The sequence below is a fragment of the Quercus lobata genome, chromosome 11 (assembly GCF_001633185.2).
Source record: "Quercus lobata isolate SW786 chromosome 11, ValleyOak3.0 Primary Assembly, whole genome shotgun sequence".
In the NCBI taxonomy this organism is placed as follows: Eukaryota; Viridiplantae; Streptophyta; class Magnoliopsida; order Fagales; family Fagaceae; genus Quercus; species Quercus lobata.
Genome location: NC_044914.1, coordinates 42,583,156 through 42,605,445, shown reverse-complemented (window position 1 = coordinate 42,605,445; position 22,290 = coordinate 42,583,156). Strand labels below are relative to the sequence as shown.

Below are 22,290 nucleotides of genomic sequence, written 5' to 3'. Positions count from 1 at the left end.
TGTATTATACATATCGAGTGCACACCACCAATATGTGAATAAAATTTGAAAGTTTTTTTTTTTTTTTTAATAAAATTTGAAAGTTTGAAACTACTACAAGCAGTAATATCAATCTGAGGAAATTATGAATTACAGTAAAGCATACACATTTATGGGTCCGTTTAGAAATAGCTTATTTAGTTGAACTTGAAATTTTTTTACTGAAAGTACTGTAAATAAAGTTAAAAACTAGTTGAAATATTACAACGGGATCATGAATAGTATCAAAAAAGTGCAATGGAACCCGTGAATAGTAGCAAAAATAAATTAAATTGTAAAAAAATTGTCTTTTCAGCCAATACCAAACACAACCATAATGATGTTGCAAATACATCGTATAGGCTATAGTATATCCCATAATCTTGAATCATATAAAAAATATTCCCTAGATAAGATTATTATTATTTCCCAATCTTTGTTTATATAAGTTTAAACTCTCTTACTTATTCAACAAACGGGAAAATAATTATAAAAAAAATTTTGAGAAGAGGGAAAATAATTAATTGATAACAAGGAATTTTCAATTTCATTATCCATTTTCTCAACCAACCAAAAAAATAAATCCAATAGAACTCATGAATAGTAGCAAAAATAAACTAAATAATAAAAAAACTGACTTTTCAACCAATACTAAATGCAACCATAATGAAGTCGTAGATACATCCTATAGGCTATAGTATGTCCCACAATCTTGAATCAAATAAAAAATATTCCCTAGATAAGATTATTATTATTTCCCGTCCTTGTTTTTATAAGTTTGACTTTGTTACTTATTCAACAAACAGGAAAATAATTATTAAAAAAAAATTGAGAAGAGGGAAAATAATTAATTGATAACAAGGAATCTTCAAATACATTATCCATTTTCTCAACCAAAAAAAAAAAAATCACTATCCAATTCATGGGTTTTATTAATTTATTATTACAGAACATTAATATATACTATGAAATTCTTCCTAAGTTTTCTCAAAAAAGAGACTTCTAGGTTTCGTGGTTGCACATATGGTGTCATGCGTTGCATAATTAAAAGATTAATATATTAAAACATCATGTTTACGAGTTTTATCCTTGACTTTTAATAAGTAATTGATGTTTCTTTAGTCGTTTTCCAGGAGAAGATGGCTATTTCTCAGTATGGATGTTTAAAAACTCATCGTGTTAACTTTTTTTTTTTTTTTTTTTTGAGAAGTATCAACACACACACAGGGAGAGGGAATCCAGAACTCAAGAACACCAACTCATCGCGTTAACTTGATACTCTCAAATTGAGTTTAACTACAGTATATACATTGAGTTATTTTTAAAATAAAATTTGGTTCAATACTTAATATCTTTTTATTGGATGTAAATTTTGACAAACTCACTATTGGATTATATTTTCTTCTTATATGTTCAATGCTTGCAAAATATTCAGAAAATCAAAAATCAATAACTATATCATCAATTAAAAATTTAAATTTCAAACTTTTGTAGTCTAAAAATATGCATAAAAAAATAAGTTTATGAATTGAATAATAAGTATGTGTTTGGATTCCATGTCCACGGCTGCGTTTCGCGTTTCATGCGTTTTCTCTTTTTTTATTTATTTATTTTTGTTCAGCCTGTAATTTTTGACAAGTCAACTGTGAACAGTGCACCCGTGCACTGTTCACGAGTCCCACAAATTACACTTTTCAGTAACTTTTTTATTAAAAATGGGTCCCACAACACTATTTACACATTTAAAAATTATTTCGCTACAGTGTTTTCAGTTTCAGCAAAAATAAGTTGTATCCAAATGGACCCTAAATAACATCTAGTTGACATGCAATCCAACCATTAGATTTTCAAAATATGTAACAATATTAATTTGTTTAGTGAGAATTGTAGCTATTGGCTACAACCAAGTTTGTAGCCAAATTTTGTATAATAAAATTTGGCTCCAAACATGCTTAAAGGCTTGAGGCTATCATTTCCAACCTATTATGTAGAAATTTATAAAATTATTTATGTGTATTATTTGAGGGCTCTAAGTTAGTTCAGCTAGTAAAATTTCTTATTAGTGTAATGAATTGATGATAAAAAGCAATATTTAAACTAGTCACATGACCAACAAAGTCAATTTAGGGTCCATTTGGATACTGCTTATTTTGCTGAAAATTGAAAACACGGTAACAAAATAATTTTCAAATGTGTGAATAGTGTCGTGAGACCCATTTTTAATGAAATTTTTGGTGAAAAAAGAGGTTAGTGAGTCTCGTGAACAGTGCACAGGACCCACTGGAAAAGACAGAAACGTGCTTCTTTACCAAAAAAAAAAAAGCATGAAACACAGACTCACAGTATCCAAACGAATACTTAGTGTGCGTTTGGCTCAAAATTAAAAAAAATCAGCTTATTTTACTATTCAATTTATTTTGTTACTATTTATGGGTTCCACTACACTTTTTGGTACTATTTAGAAATCTCATTGGACTATTTCATCTAACTTTTATCTTTATTTACAGTATTTTCAGCAAAAAAAAAAATAATTTTAGTAAAATAAACGGATTCTAAACAGATCTTTAAAAGCAATTTACATTAAAAACCATTTAGTATTCTGATTTGATGATAAAAAGCATGGCCAGAACAAGCCACATTACCAAGGGAGTCAATTTAGAAGAAGAAGAAGCAGCGTGGGAGGCGTGAAACAGTGAAAGTGGTTGACAGCCACACAATTCAGTTTGAAAAGTCAAAGTGATTGATGAAAGCAATATGCATATTTATAAATTCATATATTATATTAGAGAACAATAGTTTTTTTTTTTTTTTTTTTTTTACAAGATAGAATTCTATTCTAACCTAATCTAAGTGTATATATGTGTGAAACTCCTTTCTGAAGACTTGAACTCTGGTGGTGAGAACAAGAGTCATTAAATATACATAATCAAAATAATTATTAAGTTAGGTAAGTATGGTACAATAAAAAATTGTGCACCCCCCACACACATATATTTATACTACTAATAACTGTAAGGTGGTGGGCCTTGTTTGTAATGTTGGGCTGCTTCCTACTGCATTAGGCCTGAGTTTTCTGGATAAGGGAGTTGGGACCGGTCCAACTCAAACCCACCTTGATCTAGCTTGTGCACAAACTACACCACATCTACCAAGCTTTGGCTACGTGCCCATGGCGAGCAGAGCTGCTATAAAGAGGTTATGGCAGACAGATATAATACGGATAACACAAAAAAATACAGTCACTACTTTTAGCCACAATAAATAAAAGTGAGTAACAAAAGACTCTCCATAAACAGAATAAGCTAAGTGAAGAATAAATAGAGTTAGCAAAATCAAAGTGTTAGTTTGCTATGTCAAGTAATACACAGGATTGAAACCAAGAAAGGGACAATAGTTCCCTCAACACGAGTAATCTCAGAGAAGAAATTAATTGTTTTGAGAGAACATGCCCAAATGGTCTATACCCAAATACAGATCTTTTGCTTTTTATAGAGAGAAAGGCTATTGAGGGAGAGAAGGGATCAACTTATTGGTGCATGCCTGCCGTTCTAAACTTTCTGTTTTTCTTTTCCTTTCGTTACTTTTTACTTTTCTTTTCTTTTGTTTTACTTCATTTTCTTCCCAATGCTTACTTCTGGTTATGGTTCTTCCTAGAAATTCCTATTACTGTGATTTTTCCCCCTCCCTTCAGTGCACAGCAAGGGGTCCTTTATATAGAGCCTGCCGTAACTGGTATTTAGTATTTTAGCCCTTAACTGCCTTTGTCTAGTGTAGGTGTCCTTGCCGACCACTTACTGGTTGTCAGTTGTTCAGCCACCACCACTTACCTGTGCTGGCTGTGCCACTCCCTTTTGCCAGACAAAGAATGCTATTTTGTTTCTTTGCTTGCCGTGGCTTTTCTACCGGTTACAGTGTATGTGCTCTCTCTCTCTCTCTATCCCTCATGGCATGCACCTAGTGGTTCCAACTCATCCTTACTTCTTTTATGTGGCATGTTATCCCAGTAGGACATTTCCCCCAAAAAAGCATGAGCAAGAACCCCAGAATAGGTTTTTTTCCCTCTCCCCACCGCCAGACCATGCCTTCTGACCCATGACCCACTACTTCCTATATTGGCTGGGTATAGGCTGGTGGTGCCTAGGTCTTACGCGTGCTTCACCTTCTTCGCCTGCTGCTTATGCATTTGCCATGGTCTGGAGATTGGTCTGTACGTTCTGTCGTGCGCTTTTGGCTTCTTATGGCATGGGTTGTTTTCCGATCTGCCATTCTTTATAACTTGCTTCTTTTGGGAGTTGGGCCTTATTGGATCATGGGCCTTCCTTCCCCCGGCCTACTCTGTGTTCACTCTGTGGCCTTGTTAGCATTTCCTGCCGTACTACTCTGTTATTCCTGCTGTAATGTTGTTTGACTCAATCCTGCTGAGCCTCTTTGGGCCTGCTGTTTATTTCCCTCCCAATGGCTCAGTGTGTTCACTGGGCCTTTTCTTACATTGTTTGCGGGGACCTATGTCCCATTTCCCTCTTGGGCATTCTTGGCCCATTTGCTTTCCTTGGGTTTCCTCGGCCCTTTTACAATCCTGCTTTCCTATGGGCCTTTAGTAACTCTCTTGGGTTTCCCTAACCCAATTACTTTATACCTCATCCTTGGGGCTAATGGGTCTTCCATTAGCCCCTTACTTTCTTTGTTTGCATTACTTTGGGCCTGCTGTGGCCCCTTCTCTCTTTTCTACATTCTGCTTATGGGTTTGCTTTTTCTCTCTTTTCAGGCCCATTCAAGCCCGTTTGCTTCCTCAGGACCCACTTTATGAGCCCGTGAGCCATTCATTCCTGCCACTTGTGCTTAATGACTTTTTCTCGCTTGCTAACTTTGATCTGCTCGTGTTGCTGGGCTTTTTTCTCTTACTGGACTTGTCAAAATGAGCCTTAACAATAACAAGATTTCATGTTTGGATTTTATTATTTTGCGTACTAAAATTTCCTCACATAATTTCTTTCTTTTTTTTTTTTTTTTTTTTTTGAGAAACTCCTCACACAAATTCTTAAATTCTCTAAAATATCTCTATCATTTAGTTAAATAATTTTAAATTAAAAAATACAAACTGATTAAAAGAGTAATTTACTATTCCTAAATTTTAGGCTTTTTCCTTTTTCTTCTCCATTTTGCCTAAAAATTAGGATACTATTTTTATCTCACTTTCAAACATTATTCGACGTCACTTGACCTATTTCTTAAAAAAAAATACACATGGTTATTCGTATATATATATATATATATATATATATATCATTCAAAATATATATATATATATATATATATATATATATATATATATATTTATATTAGAAAGATTACTTCTCTTAGTTGAATTCAAATGCCACTACATGAGTGTTATCAAAAGAAAAAAAAAATGCCTCTACACAAGAGTTGGGAAAAAAAATAAAGAGTTTCAATTTCAAATAGTTTCTTCCATTCACATAAGCACTAATTAAAATAAAAGCACATAGAGAAAAATCATAAGAATTAGAACACTATTTCTATCTCAATTTTAAATATTATTACATTAAATCCAAAAATCAAATAAATAAAAAGGAGTATCATTGCACGTGTAAAACGTTTGTGATGAGGCTAGTATATTTTTATATTTTTACAGGCCTATATTGCTTTAGAAAAGTATATATGTTACAAATCCATATTTAAGCCCACATAAGCCATGTCCAGCCCATTTTCTAATGTATAAAAAATTCAAAAATTTGAAAAAAAAAAAATTGAAGAAGAAGAAGAATTGAAAAAGAAGCGGGGGAGGTGTGATTTGTGAAATAGTGAGAGTGGCTGACAGTCACACAACTCAATTTGAAAAGTCATAGTGAAGATCAAAAACTTAGGGCCCGTTTGGTAATGTTGTTCTAATAATGTTGTTTGTATTTTTTGGAAATACATGTTGGTGAAAAAGTGTATGAAAATAAGTGTAATGTTGTTTAAACACCTATAACTACATTACGAAATGTTGTTTGTAATATTGTTTAGTAGTTCGCGCATTGGTTTTTGTGAAAATCAGCAAAACAGAAGAAGAAGATGAAACAACAGCAACATATTTCAAAGACAACAACCAGAATTGAACCCAAATTATAGAGCTGACTTCAGAACGGCTCCCTTACTCCTTTTTTTCCTCCTTGTACTTAGAGGTGTTCGCGGTGCGGTGCGGTGTGGTTTTTGGTTATTTTTAGTACCGCACATTACGGTGCGATTTAACTAAAACCATAACTGCACCGCACTTTATTTTTGCGGTTACATGTGCGGTGCGGTGTGGTGCGGTGCAGTTTAAAGTTTAGCTAAAACCATAACCACACCGCACCTCATTTTTGTGGTCACATATACAGTGCGGTATATAAGATGTGGTTTAAATGATTTGAAATTGGTATATATTTCAAATTTTAGGCTTTTTCTACCCAGCTCAAAACTAATTTTTCCCTTTATTTTGGTCCAAGTTTTAAATTATTGAGCTAGTTTTTTTTATTATTTTGGGCTAGCTTTCTTAATCAACACTTGCTAGGATTATCAAACTTTTTTTTTTTTTTTTTTGAAAACTAGGGTTATTAAACTATTAATAATATATTTAATATTAAAAATAATTAAATATATTTATATATAGAGAGGGTGTGGTGCGGTGTGGTTTGTGCAGTTTTCTTATTATAAAACCACAAACTACACTGCACCATGTGGTGTGGTGCGGTGCGGTGCACTATTACTTGCGGTGCGGTGCGGTTATACTATTTTGTGGGCGGTTTTGGTGCGGTTTTTGCAGTTTGGTGAACACCCCTACTTGTACTAGTCCAAAATATGTTTGCTGACCAAAATGCCCGAAACATCTTGCTATAGTCGAAACAGACTAGTACAACTCGATATTTGGAGTGCTATGATTCAAGACTGTTTTTGTACTGGTTCAGTTACTGGTACAGCAAATTCCAGCAGTACCAATGAGTACGGTATTGTATTCACTCTTATTGCTCATGGCTCATTAAAAAAGTACTGTAACTAAAACTACGTATGAATGGTCTCTTTAATCACCGGATTATGGATGAGGACAAGGGAATATCATGGTTCATACTTCATAATCCATTACCCATTATTTGGTAGATTGAGGGTTTCTTTTTCATTCTTTATCTTCTTCCTTTTTCCCTAATGAATAAGAAATATAATCACCTAATGGCCAATTGATTATGAACCCGTGAAGAAAATATTATTTGAGGTATAGCATATATTGTGGTGTGAAATTTTAAATGAAATGATATTATATATACACTTCTAAATTCCTAAAAATATTTTTAAAAAAAATCTCAAAAAATTTCTTCTTCTTTGTTAGTTTTGAACCAACTACATAATTTAGATCTAAGCAAAATTGAGCTCTATGCTATGTATAGTCTCAGTGGCGTGCTATACTATGTCAGGTAATCACCAGTAGGAATCAATAATTATCCAATGGATTTGATTTGCATCCTACCATAATAAAAATGATGCATATATAATATATCCAATACATGTGATATTTTCTTATTAGAAACAAAGAATTACTCGTAGACGAGTGGCAAGCATGGAGTGCGCCTTTAGGTACTCATGTATGAAAACAGTACCTTAAAGTGAGTCTAACAATAACATAAGTTTTTTTTTTTAGTTTTTTTTATTGACAAACACTCACTTATTTGATAATCTCATTATAGGATATTGTCAGATAAAACTATACTAAGATTTAGGGGAAATTACACTTTACTATTCTAAATTATGACTAATTTTTATTTACCCTCCTAAATAATGAGAATGCTCACTTTATCCCCCTAAACTATATTCTTTTAACTTACTCCCTAAACTATGAGGATGTATACTTTATCTCCCTAAACTATGATTTTTTTTTTACACTTGCTCTCCTAAATTATGAGAATGAATACTTACTTCTATTACCCATGAGATGTAAAAAAAAGTGTTACACGAGTAATAATTTAGGAGAGTAAGCGTGCACTCTCATAGTTTAGAGGGCAAGTGTTAACAATGATGGTCTAGGAGGTAAAATATGTACTCTCACAATTTAAAAAGGTAAATATTATAGTTTTGGGGAGTAAAGTGTAATTTTCCCAAGATTTTGAAATGAACTATATGAATTATTATACTTTTATCTCGTTAGGAATGAATTCAAATGTATAATATGGGGCTAACAGGGTTGTTGTACTAAACCCACTTGAATTTAATATATATTGTGACGAGATTGTTGATTTTTTTTCAAAGAATGTTATTTAATCATGGGTTATTTTGATAATTTTGATCTAATTTATATTAGGGAATTAAACTACAAATAGTACTATGTAGGACACAAAACTTTGTAGTTCTTTGCCAATCCTATTATTTTGGACCACGATTCCAAGTTGCATAAATAGGACCTGTAATTTAATTAAGAGCAACACGAAACTACCCCAAATCCACTAGAAAAAAAGAAAAAAGAAAAAGGAAGCTCTTACTGCCATGGGTCAATTAAACATTGGTAAGCCTAGTGCTTATGAGTCATGAGTTGTTAGAGATATATTAGATATATTAACCCAATATAATAGGCCCAATCTCAATCCTACTTGTACTAGTAGGAATGAACTTGGGCCTATTATATTGGGCTAATATATCTAATATATCTCTAAGATGTCATGCCTTTAGTGAGAACTTCCACAAGCACTCTTGTTTTGAAAAACAGAGTATTAAAACTTCAATTTGTGAAAAGCATTTCAACGCATTGTACTTGAGAGAGGAGTGCGCCCTACAAGTTGTCAAGCACTCTTGTTGAGAAAATCCTAGTGCTTATTATTATTATTATTATTTTATAACAACCTAGTGCTTATTTTAAGTCTTCAGAGTTCAGAGATTTGACACGACCATTATCAAATATAAATAATGATACAATGTTTTAAAGTTAGTGAACATGGCCAATGAACTTCATGGTCTAATCTTTCTCAAAAAAAAAAACTTCATAATCTAATGTTTTCTCAAAAGATTTTTTTTAAAAAACACTTAAAAGTCTAATGGCACCTCCCTAGGTTAGGTATTCCTAGAGGAGAAGGGGTGGACTTTCAGAATTTAACCTTTGCTTAGTTAGAAGGGACAGGGAAGAAAAGAAAATTAATTCCTTTGTTGGGTTAGTAGGAATTGGGGGTGAAAAAAGAAAAATGAGGGATTTATTTTCCACAATGGCCCAACAATTATTTATTTTTATTTATTTTTTTGATAAGAAAAGGAGAGAGGAAATAGTTTTGATGGTGGGACGCACTAATAAACTATATTTCTCTCCATATATCTCTTAATGAATTTTTGATGGTAGGACCCACCAATAAACTGTATTTATAAATCGAACAACTTAATGAATTTTTTTTTTTTTTTTCCCTTTCTCTGTCCTTTCCTCTCCCCTCTCTTCCCCCCATTTCCTTTCTCTTCCATCTCCCTTGTTTTGGCCAAACACAGTGTAAGGATTGGATGAGTATAATTTTACTTTGTAGTATTTTTTTTTCCCAATATTCCCATAATGTTATTTGATTAAGAGCTACATGAAACTACCTTAAAATCCTCTAGCATTAAACATGCTTCCCCCCCGAAAAAAAAAAAAAAAAATTTAAAACACCCCAGGATCCAAAACCCCTAAGTCTGCCCACAACCATTATCAAATAAATAAAGACTTTGTTTTACAAAATTTAAGGTTTGTGAACTTGTGAGTTGTGAAGTTTTAAGGATTGAATGAATATAGTTTTAGAAAGAATCTCCAATTGAATTTTCCGGATTGAATGAATATAATTTTAGAAACTCCAATTGAATTTATCCTCAAAAGTTGAGGGGAATTTTTATTTTTATTTTTAATAAAAAAAGATCATTCCTGCATTTATTCAATAGCAAGTAAATTAGAAACAAAACAGTCATGAAGGTTAGGAGGAATAGACTCTATCCAAACCAATACAGGAAAAGAAAGCCTCATTATCTTGGCGAAAGTATAAGCTAATGCATTGCCTTGCCTAAACGTATGAGAGTAAGAAAAGTTTTGTAAAGAGCTAGCATAAGACAAAAGTGTCTATAACAAGATGATTGAAAGAAGAATGTAGCAAATCTCTATGGTGAAGAGCATTGCCTCAAAAATAGATCTATGAAGACCAATCATGTGGATAAATTGGACAGTTCTTCTAGCAGTTAAGGTCCCCAAAATTACCATAAAAAATGGCATAGGTATCTTCTTTGACAAAACAACCATTTTTCACCTTAAGAATTGTAAATTACCACACCGATGCCTGCTTCATTTGAATCTTCAAACATGGCTCTAATACGGGAGATTTGGATTCAGCGTAATTGTTGCACCATACAATTATTTGCGTCGTATGAGATGTAAAAGTTAAAAAGATAAAAAATTAAAAATTAAGAAACTAGCTTGAGTCCAGTGCCAAAACATGTCTAACTTTTGCCACATGTACACATCTTAACATGTTCAATGCATAGAAAGGTTTTTTTTTTTTTTTTTTTTTTTATCCAAGAGTTAAGATTAAAAGTAAATTTTTTAACTTTTAATCCCATCCATTGATTCTCTATTGCATGATTCAACTTAAAGTAATTTTGATTATTATCCTCCTGGAATTTGAAATTGTATTGTTTGACCATGAGGATGGGAAAGGTTGGGATTGTAAAAATTGAATGATTTATATGTCTAAATTTAAATTTTGAATATTTTTCCTTAAAAACTTGTGTAAAAAAATCATATGTTTTAAATTGAGTGATTATTATCCTCTAAATAATGTTCGGCTTCTCCATCTCTATATTTGGAGATGCAGTATTTCTTTTTTGGATAATTGAAAATCCGATGTATGGTTTTCTTCACTTAGAGAGATGTTTCCAAGTTTTGTTCCCTTTTTGTTTTGTTTTGTTTTAGAGAGCCATTAGCCATTGTATACAGCCACTCCACAAGATTACTCCTATTTAGAGAGGTGACATAAGCTGTGTGAACTTCATTATAAAATCGTGTGACTTAGAAACTGATAGAAGCTGTTAGTGTTAGGTCCTAGATGATACCAATGGTTTTGGAGAATTTCTCAAGTTTAAAAAAATTGTCTAGACAGAGATATCCAATCTATCAGTTCATTCAAGATCAAGACCCACTAAACATGTGTATAACTTGCCAATTAAAAGAGGAAGAGAGAGAGTCTTCCGAGGTCAACCTGTTTAAATAGGAATATTGATACCAAAAAAAAAAAAAGTCTTCCCCAGCTTTAGCTATTTTTATAAGAGTACTCTTGAAAGATCATGATTCATGATGAACAGTGCATAAATTAGTTCAATTATTGTGGAAAGAGAGTGCACATACCAGACTGCAAACTATCTAAAGGAAAATTGAGAATAAATTAGATTGCTACGTTCATTCTAATAATAATAATAATAATAATTGTAAGCGCTACCATAATTGAGCCTTGACTAGTGCCTTGACTCTAAAACACTATTCGGTGCACCTAGTATTTTACACATTCGTAACATATAATTATATGAAAAAGGGTAAAAGTTATTACCAGTTTTACCATAAAAATAATGATGTATGTGATTGGTGCTATTTCAGTGACATAATAAATAATATCTTATTAATGACACTTTTTTTTTTTTACAAGACATAAATTCTACTATAACCTAATTTAAATATATATGTGTGTGAAACTTTTTTTTAGAGACTTGCACTCAGGCATTTACCCTCCACACCCCACAAGCACTTATACTTGTAAAGTAACCACAGTATCAAAAGTGTGCGGTGGTAATGACACATCTCTTTATAAGACTTTTGTAGTAAATAACATCAGTAACATCACTTATTATAAATTACATAGCATATCGTGTCTCATCGCCTGATAATATGGACTAAGTCTATAAGGTAAGCGATCCTAGTTGCAAATTTGGGCAGATGCCAGTTCTCATTTCTTGAGCATTATGATAACTGTTTTAAGACCAAGATCATTAACTTACTGTACCATATTAATCTAAGGCACTAGTATATGAATATCACCCCAGAAGAATGAACCCAAAACAACTAGTCTCTGAATATCAAAACTTCATATAATTCCACTAAAATACAGAAGCATCACTTGGCAACTATCAATTGAAGAATAACACATGCAAATTACCATTTAAAGCAACCCAAGGACATCGTATCTGTTTGATGACATATTGCAATATGATGTCAAGAAGGCATAGAATGGTTCAGCACAAAGTCTTGAGTTTAATATTCAGTTTCTAACACACCGTCAATGAGTCCAAACTCCATGGCCTGCAATTAGAGGCAGCATAACAAGAAAATCGTTAGTAGCTCTCCATGCAGGTCAATTGCGTATTAAAGCAGTACTCAGCTGACAAGGAAGTTTGGATCAAAATAATTAGTAGTAGATAATGGAAGCTCTTTCGTTGCAATGGGCTTTGAATCTTTGATTTTGCAGTGTGTCCACTCATTATGATATATCATTATTAAAAGGAAATTTTCATGAGGACAACTTGCAAATGTTTTGTGTTCATTATATTTTCCATTCCCATTCTTTAAAAAAAAAAAAAAAAAAAAAAGATTGAAGAAGAACAAAGGACTGAGAAATATTACCTCAGAAACAGACAAGAAACGATCCCTTTCAGTGTATTGTTGCACTTTCTCTAGAGGTTGGCCAGTAAAAGCAGCATACATTTTGTCAATTTTCTGCATAATATTACCAGGGCAAGAAGAAAGTAGAGTCAATGCTTAATATTGAGCAGCACACTCATGCATTCAGAAGAATTTGACAGAGAAAAACTCGGCTGTCCTGGAAACTGGTCAATTCAGAGAGCCAAGCATAGGATCTAAATCTCAAGAGCTCCGTGATCTTCTTTTTTTTTTTTCACAGGTAAAAATAACTTAACTCAAAAGAAGAACATAACATTACATGAAATATGAAATAATAATAATTTTATTCAAGGTGCTTGGTGAACTTGAAAATGCAATAATGGTGTATCAATACATTCTGTGTAAGCACGAATCATAAAAACATGTTTTGTCAAAACTTCAGAAAATCATGCAAGTTTTCAGATCATTACGCTTTTGCCTAAAGGTAACTTATGAAAATGGAATTGGAGAAAACCCCATTATATTTTACTTGCGGCCCAAAAATCCAGGTGCCTTGTTAAAAGTCATTCCACACTTCTCTAGATGATGATCATGGCATCTGTATTACTACTAAAATGCTGTTTTCCAAGATAGAGGCCAAACATACCAGCCTAATTCTTTGTGATGATAGCATGAATTTTCTAGCATCAATCATGGATATCTCTATCATCATCTTGCTCACAACATAGAGTGAAATTTATTTGAACAGTACAGCCCAGCACAACTTAAGGAGATCTTGCTTTTCATTTTTTTATATTCAAATTAGCAAGAATACAGACACAATTGAGTCACTATATTACAGCTTGATCTAAGTCATGAAGGCTGTATTATTATTGTTAGAATTGTGGTTAAATGATTAAATTCATCATTTCCTAACAGCTTAAGCTTTTGGGAGGGCCAGTAATTTATCAATTATCATCCAGAGATCATTTAAATCAAGCAACTGAGTGGAGAAGAGAGACTGACATGACGAGATTGAACTGCTTCGTTCACTTGCCGCCTCACATCTTCCACATGCCCCTACAGCAGACGACACAATCATATCTATGGAATATTAGCAAATGAATCATAATATCTCAAACTATATATATCAAAATTTACCATATTACACATGCATAAGAATACTTTCATTGTTTGTGTTACCCAGCTCCTTCACTTCACCCAGACATACTTGTTTGACAGGAAGGACATGGGTAAGAGTACAGCTATTTTACACTCTTAAGTAGTGGAAAATCCTTGAAAATCAAAAGAATCTGACAGCTAGTATCCAAGCCCAACACCAGACCGAGATCCATTTAACGTAGTTCTATTGCAACTCTCTAATCTCAAAACACAGTAAATAGGAAAAAACTAATTTAAACTTCACTTCAGCAAAAGAAATTAAATTTAAAAAAAAAAAAAAAATTTAAACTTTAAACCTTCTAGTCTCGAACAACACTGAATAGGAAAAAACTGATTTAAACTTCATATATACTCATGTATATAGAAACCGAAAGGCCAAAAAGAAATAGCCAAATATAAAAGAGGATTGAATTGAATAAGAAAGATGGTACTTTAATATCATTTGTTTGCGCAGATAATACCAGAATTTGTTACAGACTTGTAATCTAATCCTTTCATATAATGCAGCAAACTACACCAAAAGGAAATTCATACCCCACATCCACTCTGTGGTTGATGTATCATAATACGCGCATTTGGCATTGCATAGCGCATTCCCTTTTCTCCACCAGCAAGAAGAAGTGCACCTTGGCTTGCTGCTACTCCAAAACATACTGTGCCAACCTTGGGCTTAATCTGAAAACATTAGTCAATAAATGCTTCCAAAGTAAGAAATTGAAGACCTTTTAAAAAAAAAAAAAAAAGAAAAGAAAAAAAAAGAAAGAAAGATCAATGTTTACAAAGTATAATGCACACAAGTGGGAGATGGAGTACATGCCTTTACAAGTACCCATATAACATCTAACGCTAATTGTATAATCTACTGATGACTAGGAAAAAAAGCAGGTCTCAATGTGCTTGTTTTTCCCGAGAATACAGAAGACAAACAGCTGAGCCTAACAGGATCATATTAGTAGAAGGGAAGGAAGACTGTCATGTAACTTTTTACAGTTTACATGCAGATAATATTTGCAGTTAATCTATACACTACAGATATCATGACCTCTTTTAGCACTCTGAAATATATCCAAATAGAGTTACAAACACAGAAACATTATCAGCCCAATCAGATGTCCCCCAAAATCTCCGCAAATGTCCCATTATAAATAAGTAAAATTAAAAAAAAAAAAGAAAAGTACAGTAAAAATAAGTCAGAGAGTGAGAGACAGAGACAACATATCTTTTTGCTTCCTTAGTAATCTTCTTTCTTTAGTTTTCCTTTCCAAATGTTCATTTTACTCCGTTCAAGTTCGTTTATGTTTAGTTAGTAAAATGGTTAAGCCTTTTTGGAATAAACAGGCATGACACTAATATCTATTTGGCATCTTAGTTACCTTCGTGCTCCTCTAATTATATATCCTTGTTCTATTTGGTTCTCCTCCTATTTATCTTGTTCTTTTCCTTTCCAATTCGTTTATTGTGGAGAAGAAAATGGCCAGGCCACCTAATGGCAAGTACTAGCATCACATTCAGATCTATTCTATATCTAAGCTGTCTTAATAAATGGATCCTGAATTATTTATTAGGATCACTGATGTAATAATTTTTAGTCACTGATGATTGCTCATTCCTTGTTCCATTTGGGATTTATTGCAAAAAAATAAAATAAAATAAACCATCTGATTGATTTGCACTTATCAATTTTAGATTAGAGATAATGGCTTTTTTGAGGCTTATAGTCACAATCATTTCATATAAGGAGACACTCAGATATCGTGTTTTTTGTTTATTGGTATGTGAAACACACAGTCAATAGGTTCTGAGCCCACAAACATCACCTTCCACCCACTCTTGTGGGCTAAGGAGTGCCATTTGAGCCAGAACACTTTGGGTCATTGGCCAGAGGCACTCATATATAATATTTAAATTTAGTCAATATTTGTTCTCACCTTTTTAAGTTCACTATTAATACCAGAGTGGCAAGATAAAGTAACTAATATACAAAGGCAGCATGAATTAATTAAGAAAAGGAGAGCAAAGAAATCATCAAAAAATGTTTTAAATCTTACCCAAGACATGCAATCATATATTGCCAGCACAGAGTACGTACTTCCACCAGGGCAGTTCAAATACACCTGAGAGGGTACAGGACTATGTCATAAACTGTAAAGAATTATCTTTATCTAAGAATTTTGATTTCACAGCCCCAACACATCGATTCTGAAATTGAAAAACAAAATAACACTGTCAACACATAACCACACCAAAATATCTGCATCCTCATCAATAGTTGCCAGAGTCACAAGCTGCGATATGACTTGCTGAGCCACCTGTGAGTTGACTGGCTGCCCAATGAAGATTATGCGATTCCTGAATAACACCGATGAGAGATCCAAAGGCCCTCCTGGGGTCATCACAGCTGGCATTACAGGTGGATTCCCCTTTCTGGCTTCTATTGCATCATAACTGTATATCAAACACAGTTTAAGTAGCTAATTATTCCATTAAATGGTTAAATTTTTGTTTTGTTTTTTTTTTTTTTAAAGAAAATTAGTCCATGAATTGGTTAAATCAGAGAAGCAGAAAACATAGAACGAGATCAAACATCTATAACTATAATTGGGGATCTTTCAGGAAGCTGAAGTATAACACAGGTATATGTAACATGTTTCCTAATGAATTTGTGAAGATAAATAAACACAAACTTGCCCAGCTGCAATGCTTTTTCCTCAAACCAATTCCTACCTGTCCTTATCAATTTTTAAAAACTTCTAATTTTCTATCATATGGATAATGGATGTAATATAATCATGGCACTGCATAAAAAAAATCCGTTATTAAATATAAAGAAAAAACAAAACCTCTAAGTGCAATACTCTCCAAAGGAAGTGATCACTCGAAAAGCCATATACAGTCACTACAATAAATGATTATAGACAACACCAACACCAGCACATAACACACACACACTCACACTCACACACAAATAGAAGGGGGGGAAAAGGAGTACACCAAGTACTTTAAGCAAAAAAGGGAACAAGCAGTTCACCTTGTACTGGTACCAGGAAAATCCTTCTCTTCATGCTTACTAGGTAACCAACAAGTTTTACTGGATAAGCCTGGACACAACAATTACCTTACATATTACAAATCATGGGAATCATTAATTAAGAAATCAGATGGAATTGGCTCAGACAAAGCCATAATAATCAATCAAATTAGGGGCATTGAACTCAAATAAACTGGTCCAAAGTACAACTAAACTCAAAAAGACAACTGGCTCATCCCCAAATCTAGTTTTAGCATGATTAATTAAGGTAATTAAGAAATCAGATGGAATTGGCTCAGACGAAGACAAAATTTTCAATCAAATTAGGGGCATTGAACTCAAATAAACCGTTCCTAAGTACAAATAAGCTGAAAAAAAAAAAACGGGTCATCCCCAAATCTAGTTTTAGCATGATTAATTAAGGTAATTAAGAAATCAGATGGAATTGGCTCAGACCAAGACAAAATTTTCAATCAAATTAAGGGCATTGAACTCAAATAAACTGTTCATAAGTACAACTAAACTGAAAAAGACAACTGGGTCATCCCCGAATCTAGTTTTAGCTTGACATTTGCTACTTAAAATGCAGAAATTCTTTGACTTTCCTACAATAATCTTAAACAGTAATTTAAAACTCGTGGAATTTAAAGTAGAAAATGAAAAAAAGAATATTACCAAGTGTTAAAGAATCAGAGTATGGACCTGGCAAGGCAGAGACTATCGACCTCGTTGAGTTTCTGTAAATTTTTAACGAAAACGTAATTCCAGAATTGTTAAACAGCAAGTAAAAATTAGAGTTTGAAGTGAATAAAATTATAAAAATTAACACACACACACACACACACATATATATATATATGAATATATATACCTGCGAGAAAACAAAGGAATGGACGAGGTTCTGCTACGAGAAACGATTGAGAAGCTTAAAGGCACAGAGATAGCTGAAGCTACCATTTTGCACCCAGACAGGCAGAGGCAGAGGCAGAGACAGAGAGAGAGACTACTGAACTAGCAAATCCTTTTTGTTTCTTCAGCGACGTGTCGTTGAGAATGCAAACAACCTTTTTTGGGATAGTTTTAACCTGTAGGCTATATGGACAGCTCCTTATTATAGCTTTTTAGGTAGGGAGAAAAACTAAAAAGGCTTATATGAATTTTCAGGTTATTAAATTCGTCTTATAAGCGTTCTTACTTTAAGGGTTCCCAAAAAAAAAAAAAAAATTAATATTTCAAAGTTTTAATTTCTTACTTTGTAAGTGTTCTCACTTATTAGTACCAAATTGAAATTTCTTGTAACCTTTAGGTGAAATATACTTTATATTTAGGAATAATTACACTTTATCCACATGTGGTTTGCCTCTAATTTGATTTGCCTACCCGTGGTTTCAATTTTGACACTTTACCCAATTGTGATTTCTTCTATTACTGATCTGTAACCCACCTCTCCTTCAGCCGTTACTCTAACACATAATATGTCAAAGACAAAAGCCCAAACAGATAAAAACACTCCTCACATGAAGAACATACACAAACATGAAGAATGTACACCCAGAAAACTAATACAAATCAAATCAAACAATACCATCGGAGTATAAACCTAAGATCTATCAAAATACAACCCTAAAACCTAAGTCAAAATGCAAACATCAACACACCCACACACATTCAAACCCATGGATCCATCAGTAACCATGCCTCAAATCCCATTTTTCAAACCCCAACAACCAAAAGAAACTCAATCCCTAAATCAAATAAATGGAGCAAAGTAACTGTGATGTCTGACCAGGTAATTGGATCTAGGTCTGGGTCAGGGTCAGGGTCGGGGACTCTGGCGGACCGTTTGAGACTTGGGAGCTTGACAGAGGATGGATTGTCGTATAAGGAGAGATTCATAGTGAGATGCTATGAAGTTGGGATTAACAAAACTGCCACTATTGAAACCATTGCTAATCTCTTGCAGGTTCTTTCGAAAATCCCACATTGTGTTTTTGTTCTTTTCAAAGTATTTTACTTTGAATTGATTTAATTTTGGGTTTTTGTTACTGGGTTTATTGGTTGGGATTTGTGGGTTTTGGGTTTGATGGTAATGTTCTCTTTGACATGGATTTGCAACTTGTTCTAACATTTTTGTGGGATCTTCTCAACTAGGTATTGTCGGTTTTGGATGTCTGGGTTTGATTGTGATTGTTTGTTCTCTGTTACATGCACTTGCTACTGATTGTTTTGAATTTTCAAGATTGAAAGTAAGTTTTTTCATGGGATTTTCTCTTATTGTTGGTTTTACTATTTTCTCTCATTTGTATCTGTAAAGACCTAAATATTACAAGTCTTTTTTTTTTTTTAAATGTGCAAGTGTTTGCAAATTTTGGATTTTTAGCAATTGGGTGTGTTGTAACTTGTAAATCTCTCTCTGTCACTGTCCATTTCCTTGTCATGTAAATTTCTGAATTTTAGCGCCTGAGTAATGTTGCATGGCTTTGTTGTTGACTTGCTTAGGCTAGTCACTGTGCTTTGAAAACATTCCATTGTGGTTTGTATGTTCTTCATGTGAGGAGTGTTTTGATCTGTTTGGACTTTTGTTTTTGACATATTATGGTTAGAGTAACAGTTGAAGGAGAGGTGGGTTACGGATCAGTAACAGAGGAAATCACAGGTGGATAAAGTGTCAAAATTGAAACCACAGGTAGGCAAGTCAAATTAGAGGCAAACCACAGGTGAGTAAAGTGTAATTATCCCTTATATTTAAGTTTCTTTTCCCACTGATTTCTCTCCCTCGTAGGAGTCTCTCCCTCTCTCCCTGGTAAGAGCCCCTTCCTCCTCTCCTTCTTGGAAGAGATTTTACTCCCCCTAGTGGGGCACCCCACCCTCCAAAGCACATATTTTCTTTCTCAATGGAATAAGTAGTAGATGGACTTCAAAACCTCTGCCTCACCAAGGAAGAAGAAATGGAAATACCAATCACAACACAATGTAGAGCAAATCTCCTAGAGGAATGCTCGTTAAGCCTGTTTGGATGGCTCCTCTTAAACATGCAACAAAATCAAAGAGCTTTGAAAAACACATTAAGGGTAGCATGGAAGATGGGATCAGAGCTAAGAATAATTGATGTAGGGAATAATACTCTTCAGTTCAAATTAGGCTCCGCTATCAGATGGAATGGGTGGAAAATAGTGGGCCATGGAACTTTGAAAAAATCTGCTACTCCATTGCAGATGGAAGAAAGGTCTTACAACTTGTGGATGGCCATTTTGGAAGTCCAAGTGGAAAAGAGAAGCCCAGCAATGCGGACAGAAAATAATTGGTAAATGGATAGAAAACTCATTAAGTCCAAGCGGTAGGAATAATGAATCATAGGCCCATGAGATAAACAAATGGGTTTTGAGGGGGTAAATAGGCTTAAAAGAGCTTGGAAAGAGAGAAATAAGCAAACCATGGGTAGTATATGATATGGAAAAGTGAAAATGGGCCACGACAGGCCCAAAGTAATGAAAATAAAGAAAGTAAGGGGTTGATGGCAAGCTCATGGGCCCCAAGGATGAGAGATAATGTAATTGGATCGGGGAAACCCAAAGAACTCAGTAAAAGCCCATGAGAATGCAAAGTTAAGAAAAGGGTTGAGGAAGCCCAAGGAAAGAAAATAGGCCAGGGATGCCCAAGAGAAAACAAATGGGACACAGGAGCCTGCTAATGATGTAATGAAAGAACCAATGACCGTACTGGACCATTGGGAGAAGAACAAACGGCAGGCCCAAAGAGGCCCAGTAGAACAACTTCACAGCAGGAATGATGGCATGGCATAGCAGGAGATGGTAGCAGAAAAAAGGGTGGGTTGAAGAAAGGCAAAGCCCACCGTCAAGCAAGGCCTAGCCCCTAAATGGGGCAAGCCATAAAAGAAAGGGGAACCAGAAAATAGTCAAAAACAGACAACAGATTATGCAGACCAACCATGACAAACGCATGAGTAGTAGGCAGATTTTGGACATACATGGAAGAGAGGCACGTGCAAGGCCCAAACCTTACCAGCCTGTACCCAGCCAATGCAAGACACGGCGAGGTCATAGGTCAGAAATAAGAGGGCATGGTTTGGCAGTGAGGAGAGGGGAAAAACCTATTTTGAGGTTCCTGCTCGAGCTTTTTTGGGGGGAAGTGTCTTGCTGAGATGACATACCACCCAAAAGAAGCAAAGTTGAGTTGGAACCACTAGATGCATGCCATGAGGGATAGGGAGAGAGAAGACACCTACACCATAGTAAGGAAGGGTGCCACGACAGACAAACAAACAAAAATAGTTTTCATTTGTCTGGTGATGGGGAGTGGCACATAGATGGACCAGTTGTGGTTGGTAAGTATACCCAAACTAGACAAAGGTGGTTAAGGGCTAAAATAGTAAAACTCGATCACGGAAGGCACTATAAAGAGGCCCTTACCGTGTACAGGAAATAGAAACTAGCACCACGACGTATGAGTTTGAAAACCAGAAAATTGAAAACGAGTATTAAGAAAAAAAGGAAGAAAGAAAAAAAGATAAGAAAGGGGAATATTAGAAGAGAAGGAAAGAAAAAGATAGAGAGTTATAGCGGCAAGCATGCACCAATAGGTTGATTCCCTCTCTCCCTCTCAAAATCCTGCTTTTTGCCAGAAACAAAGAGTTCTCTTATGCACCAACCATTTAGGTCCGTTTCCCTCAAAGTGATTAATTTCCACGGCAGGATTTCCCTAGGAGATTATTCACTTTGAGAAAAGGCGTTCTTCTCTCTCTGATTTTGGTCCTACGGATTAGATTTAATCTGATTTCTTTCTTCTTTTGATTAACGCATATATTACCCAGTTATTCCCTTACTTTCTTTATAAAAGTAATTGTTGTTAAACTGTGATTATCTTTTCTTGATTAGGGATTATCTTTTCACTTTAATTAAGAAGTAAAAGTACTTTCTTTTGTCTTATTATTATCATATCTGTCTGCCACGACTCATCTAAAACAGCTCTGCTTGTCGTAAGCGCGCTCTTGGTGAATGAGACATAGTTTGCGCACAAGCCGAACCAAATTGAGTTGCAGTTAAACCGGTCTCAACTCTCTTACTCAGAATATTTGGGCCTCCACGACTCATCTAAAACAGCTCTGCTTGCCGTAAGCGTGCTCTTGGTGAACGAGGCATAGTTTGCGCACAAGCCAGACCAAATTGAGTTGCAGTTAAACCGGTCTCAACTCTCTTACTTAGAATATTTAGGCCTAGTACCGCAGGAGGCAGTTCAGCCTGATATAACCAAATGCCTATTACATTAAATTGGCAACTTCACTGGGGAGTTGAGAAGCAGATAGGGACAGAAGCCCTAGCAAACAAATGCCTCCAAAGTCCAGAACAACACGAAATATGAGTGCCGTGCCCTCACAAGCAGAGTCCAGGCCAACAACGACTCACCAACAGCAGCCTAACCAGGTGGAAGGTGCCAA

General features: G+C 34.4%; 2 protein-coding genes across 2 annotated transcripts in view; one reads left to right on the top strand and one right to left on the bottom strand.

Annotated features, from left to right (window-relative positions):
- Nucleotides 1-11,946: 11,946 nt before the first annotated feature.
- LOC115967340 (ATP-dependent Clp protease proteolytic subunit 6, chloroplastic-like) lies at nucleotides 11,947-17,908 on the bottom strand. The gene is made up of 9 exons (XM_031086416.1): nucleotides 17,707-17,908; nucleotides 17,511-17,572; nucleotides 16,836-16,905; nucleotides 16,051-16,252; nucleotides 15,856-15,921; nucleotides 14,342-14,482; nucleotides 13,652-13,705; nucleotides 12,650-12,742; nucleotides 11,947-12,328 (listed from the first exon to the last, which is right to left on the bottom strand). The coding sequence occupies exons 1-9, from the start codon at nucleotides 17,790-17,792 to the stop codon at nucleotides 12,281-12,283; spliced, it is 822 nt and encodes a 273-aa protein (XP_030942276.1). The 5' UTR covers nucleotides 17,793-17,908; the 3' UTR covers nucleotides 11,947-12,280.
- A 2,010-nt stretch (nucleotides 17,909-19,918) lies between these two features.
- LOC115966922 (probable NAD(P)H dehydrogenase (quinone) FQR1-like 2) overlaps nucleotides 19,919-22,290 on the top strand; it is a 4,822-nt gene continuing 2,450 nt past the window's right edge. Inside the window, exon 1 of the mRNA XM_031086050.1 lies at nucleotides 19,919-20,139. Coding sequence (XP_030941910.1) covers nucleotides 19,919-20,139 — 221 coding nt within the window. The remainder of the gene's footprint in view (nucleotides 20,140-22,290) is intronic.

Bases quoted from the DNA above. Each gene is read 5' to 3' on its own strand.
- LOC115967340 (XM_031086416.1), bottom strand. From the start codon at position 17,792: ATGGTAGCTTCAGCTATCTCTGTGCCTTTAAGCTTCTCAATCGTTTCT. The intron at 12,743-13,651 runs GTCAGTCTCTCT...AATATTATGCAG, and splicing joins AAGCAGTTCAATCTCGTCAT to AAAATTGACAAAATGTATGC. The intron at 12,329-12,649 runs GTAATATTTCTC...CTCTAATTGCAG, and splicing joins GTTTCTTGTCTGTTTCTGAG to GCCATGGAGTTTGGACTCAT.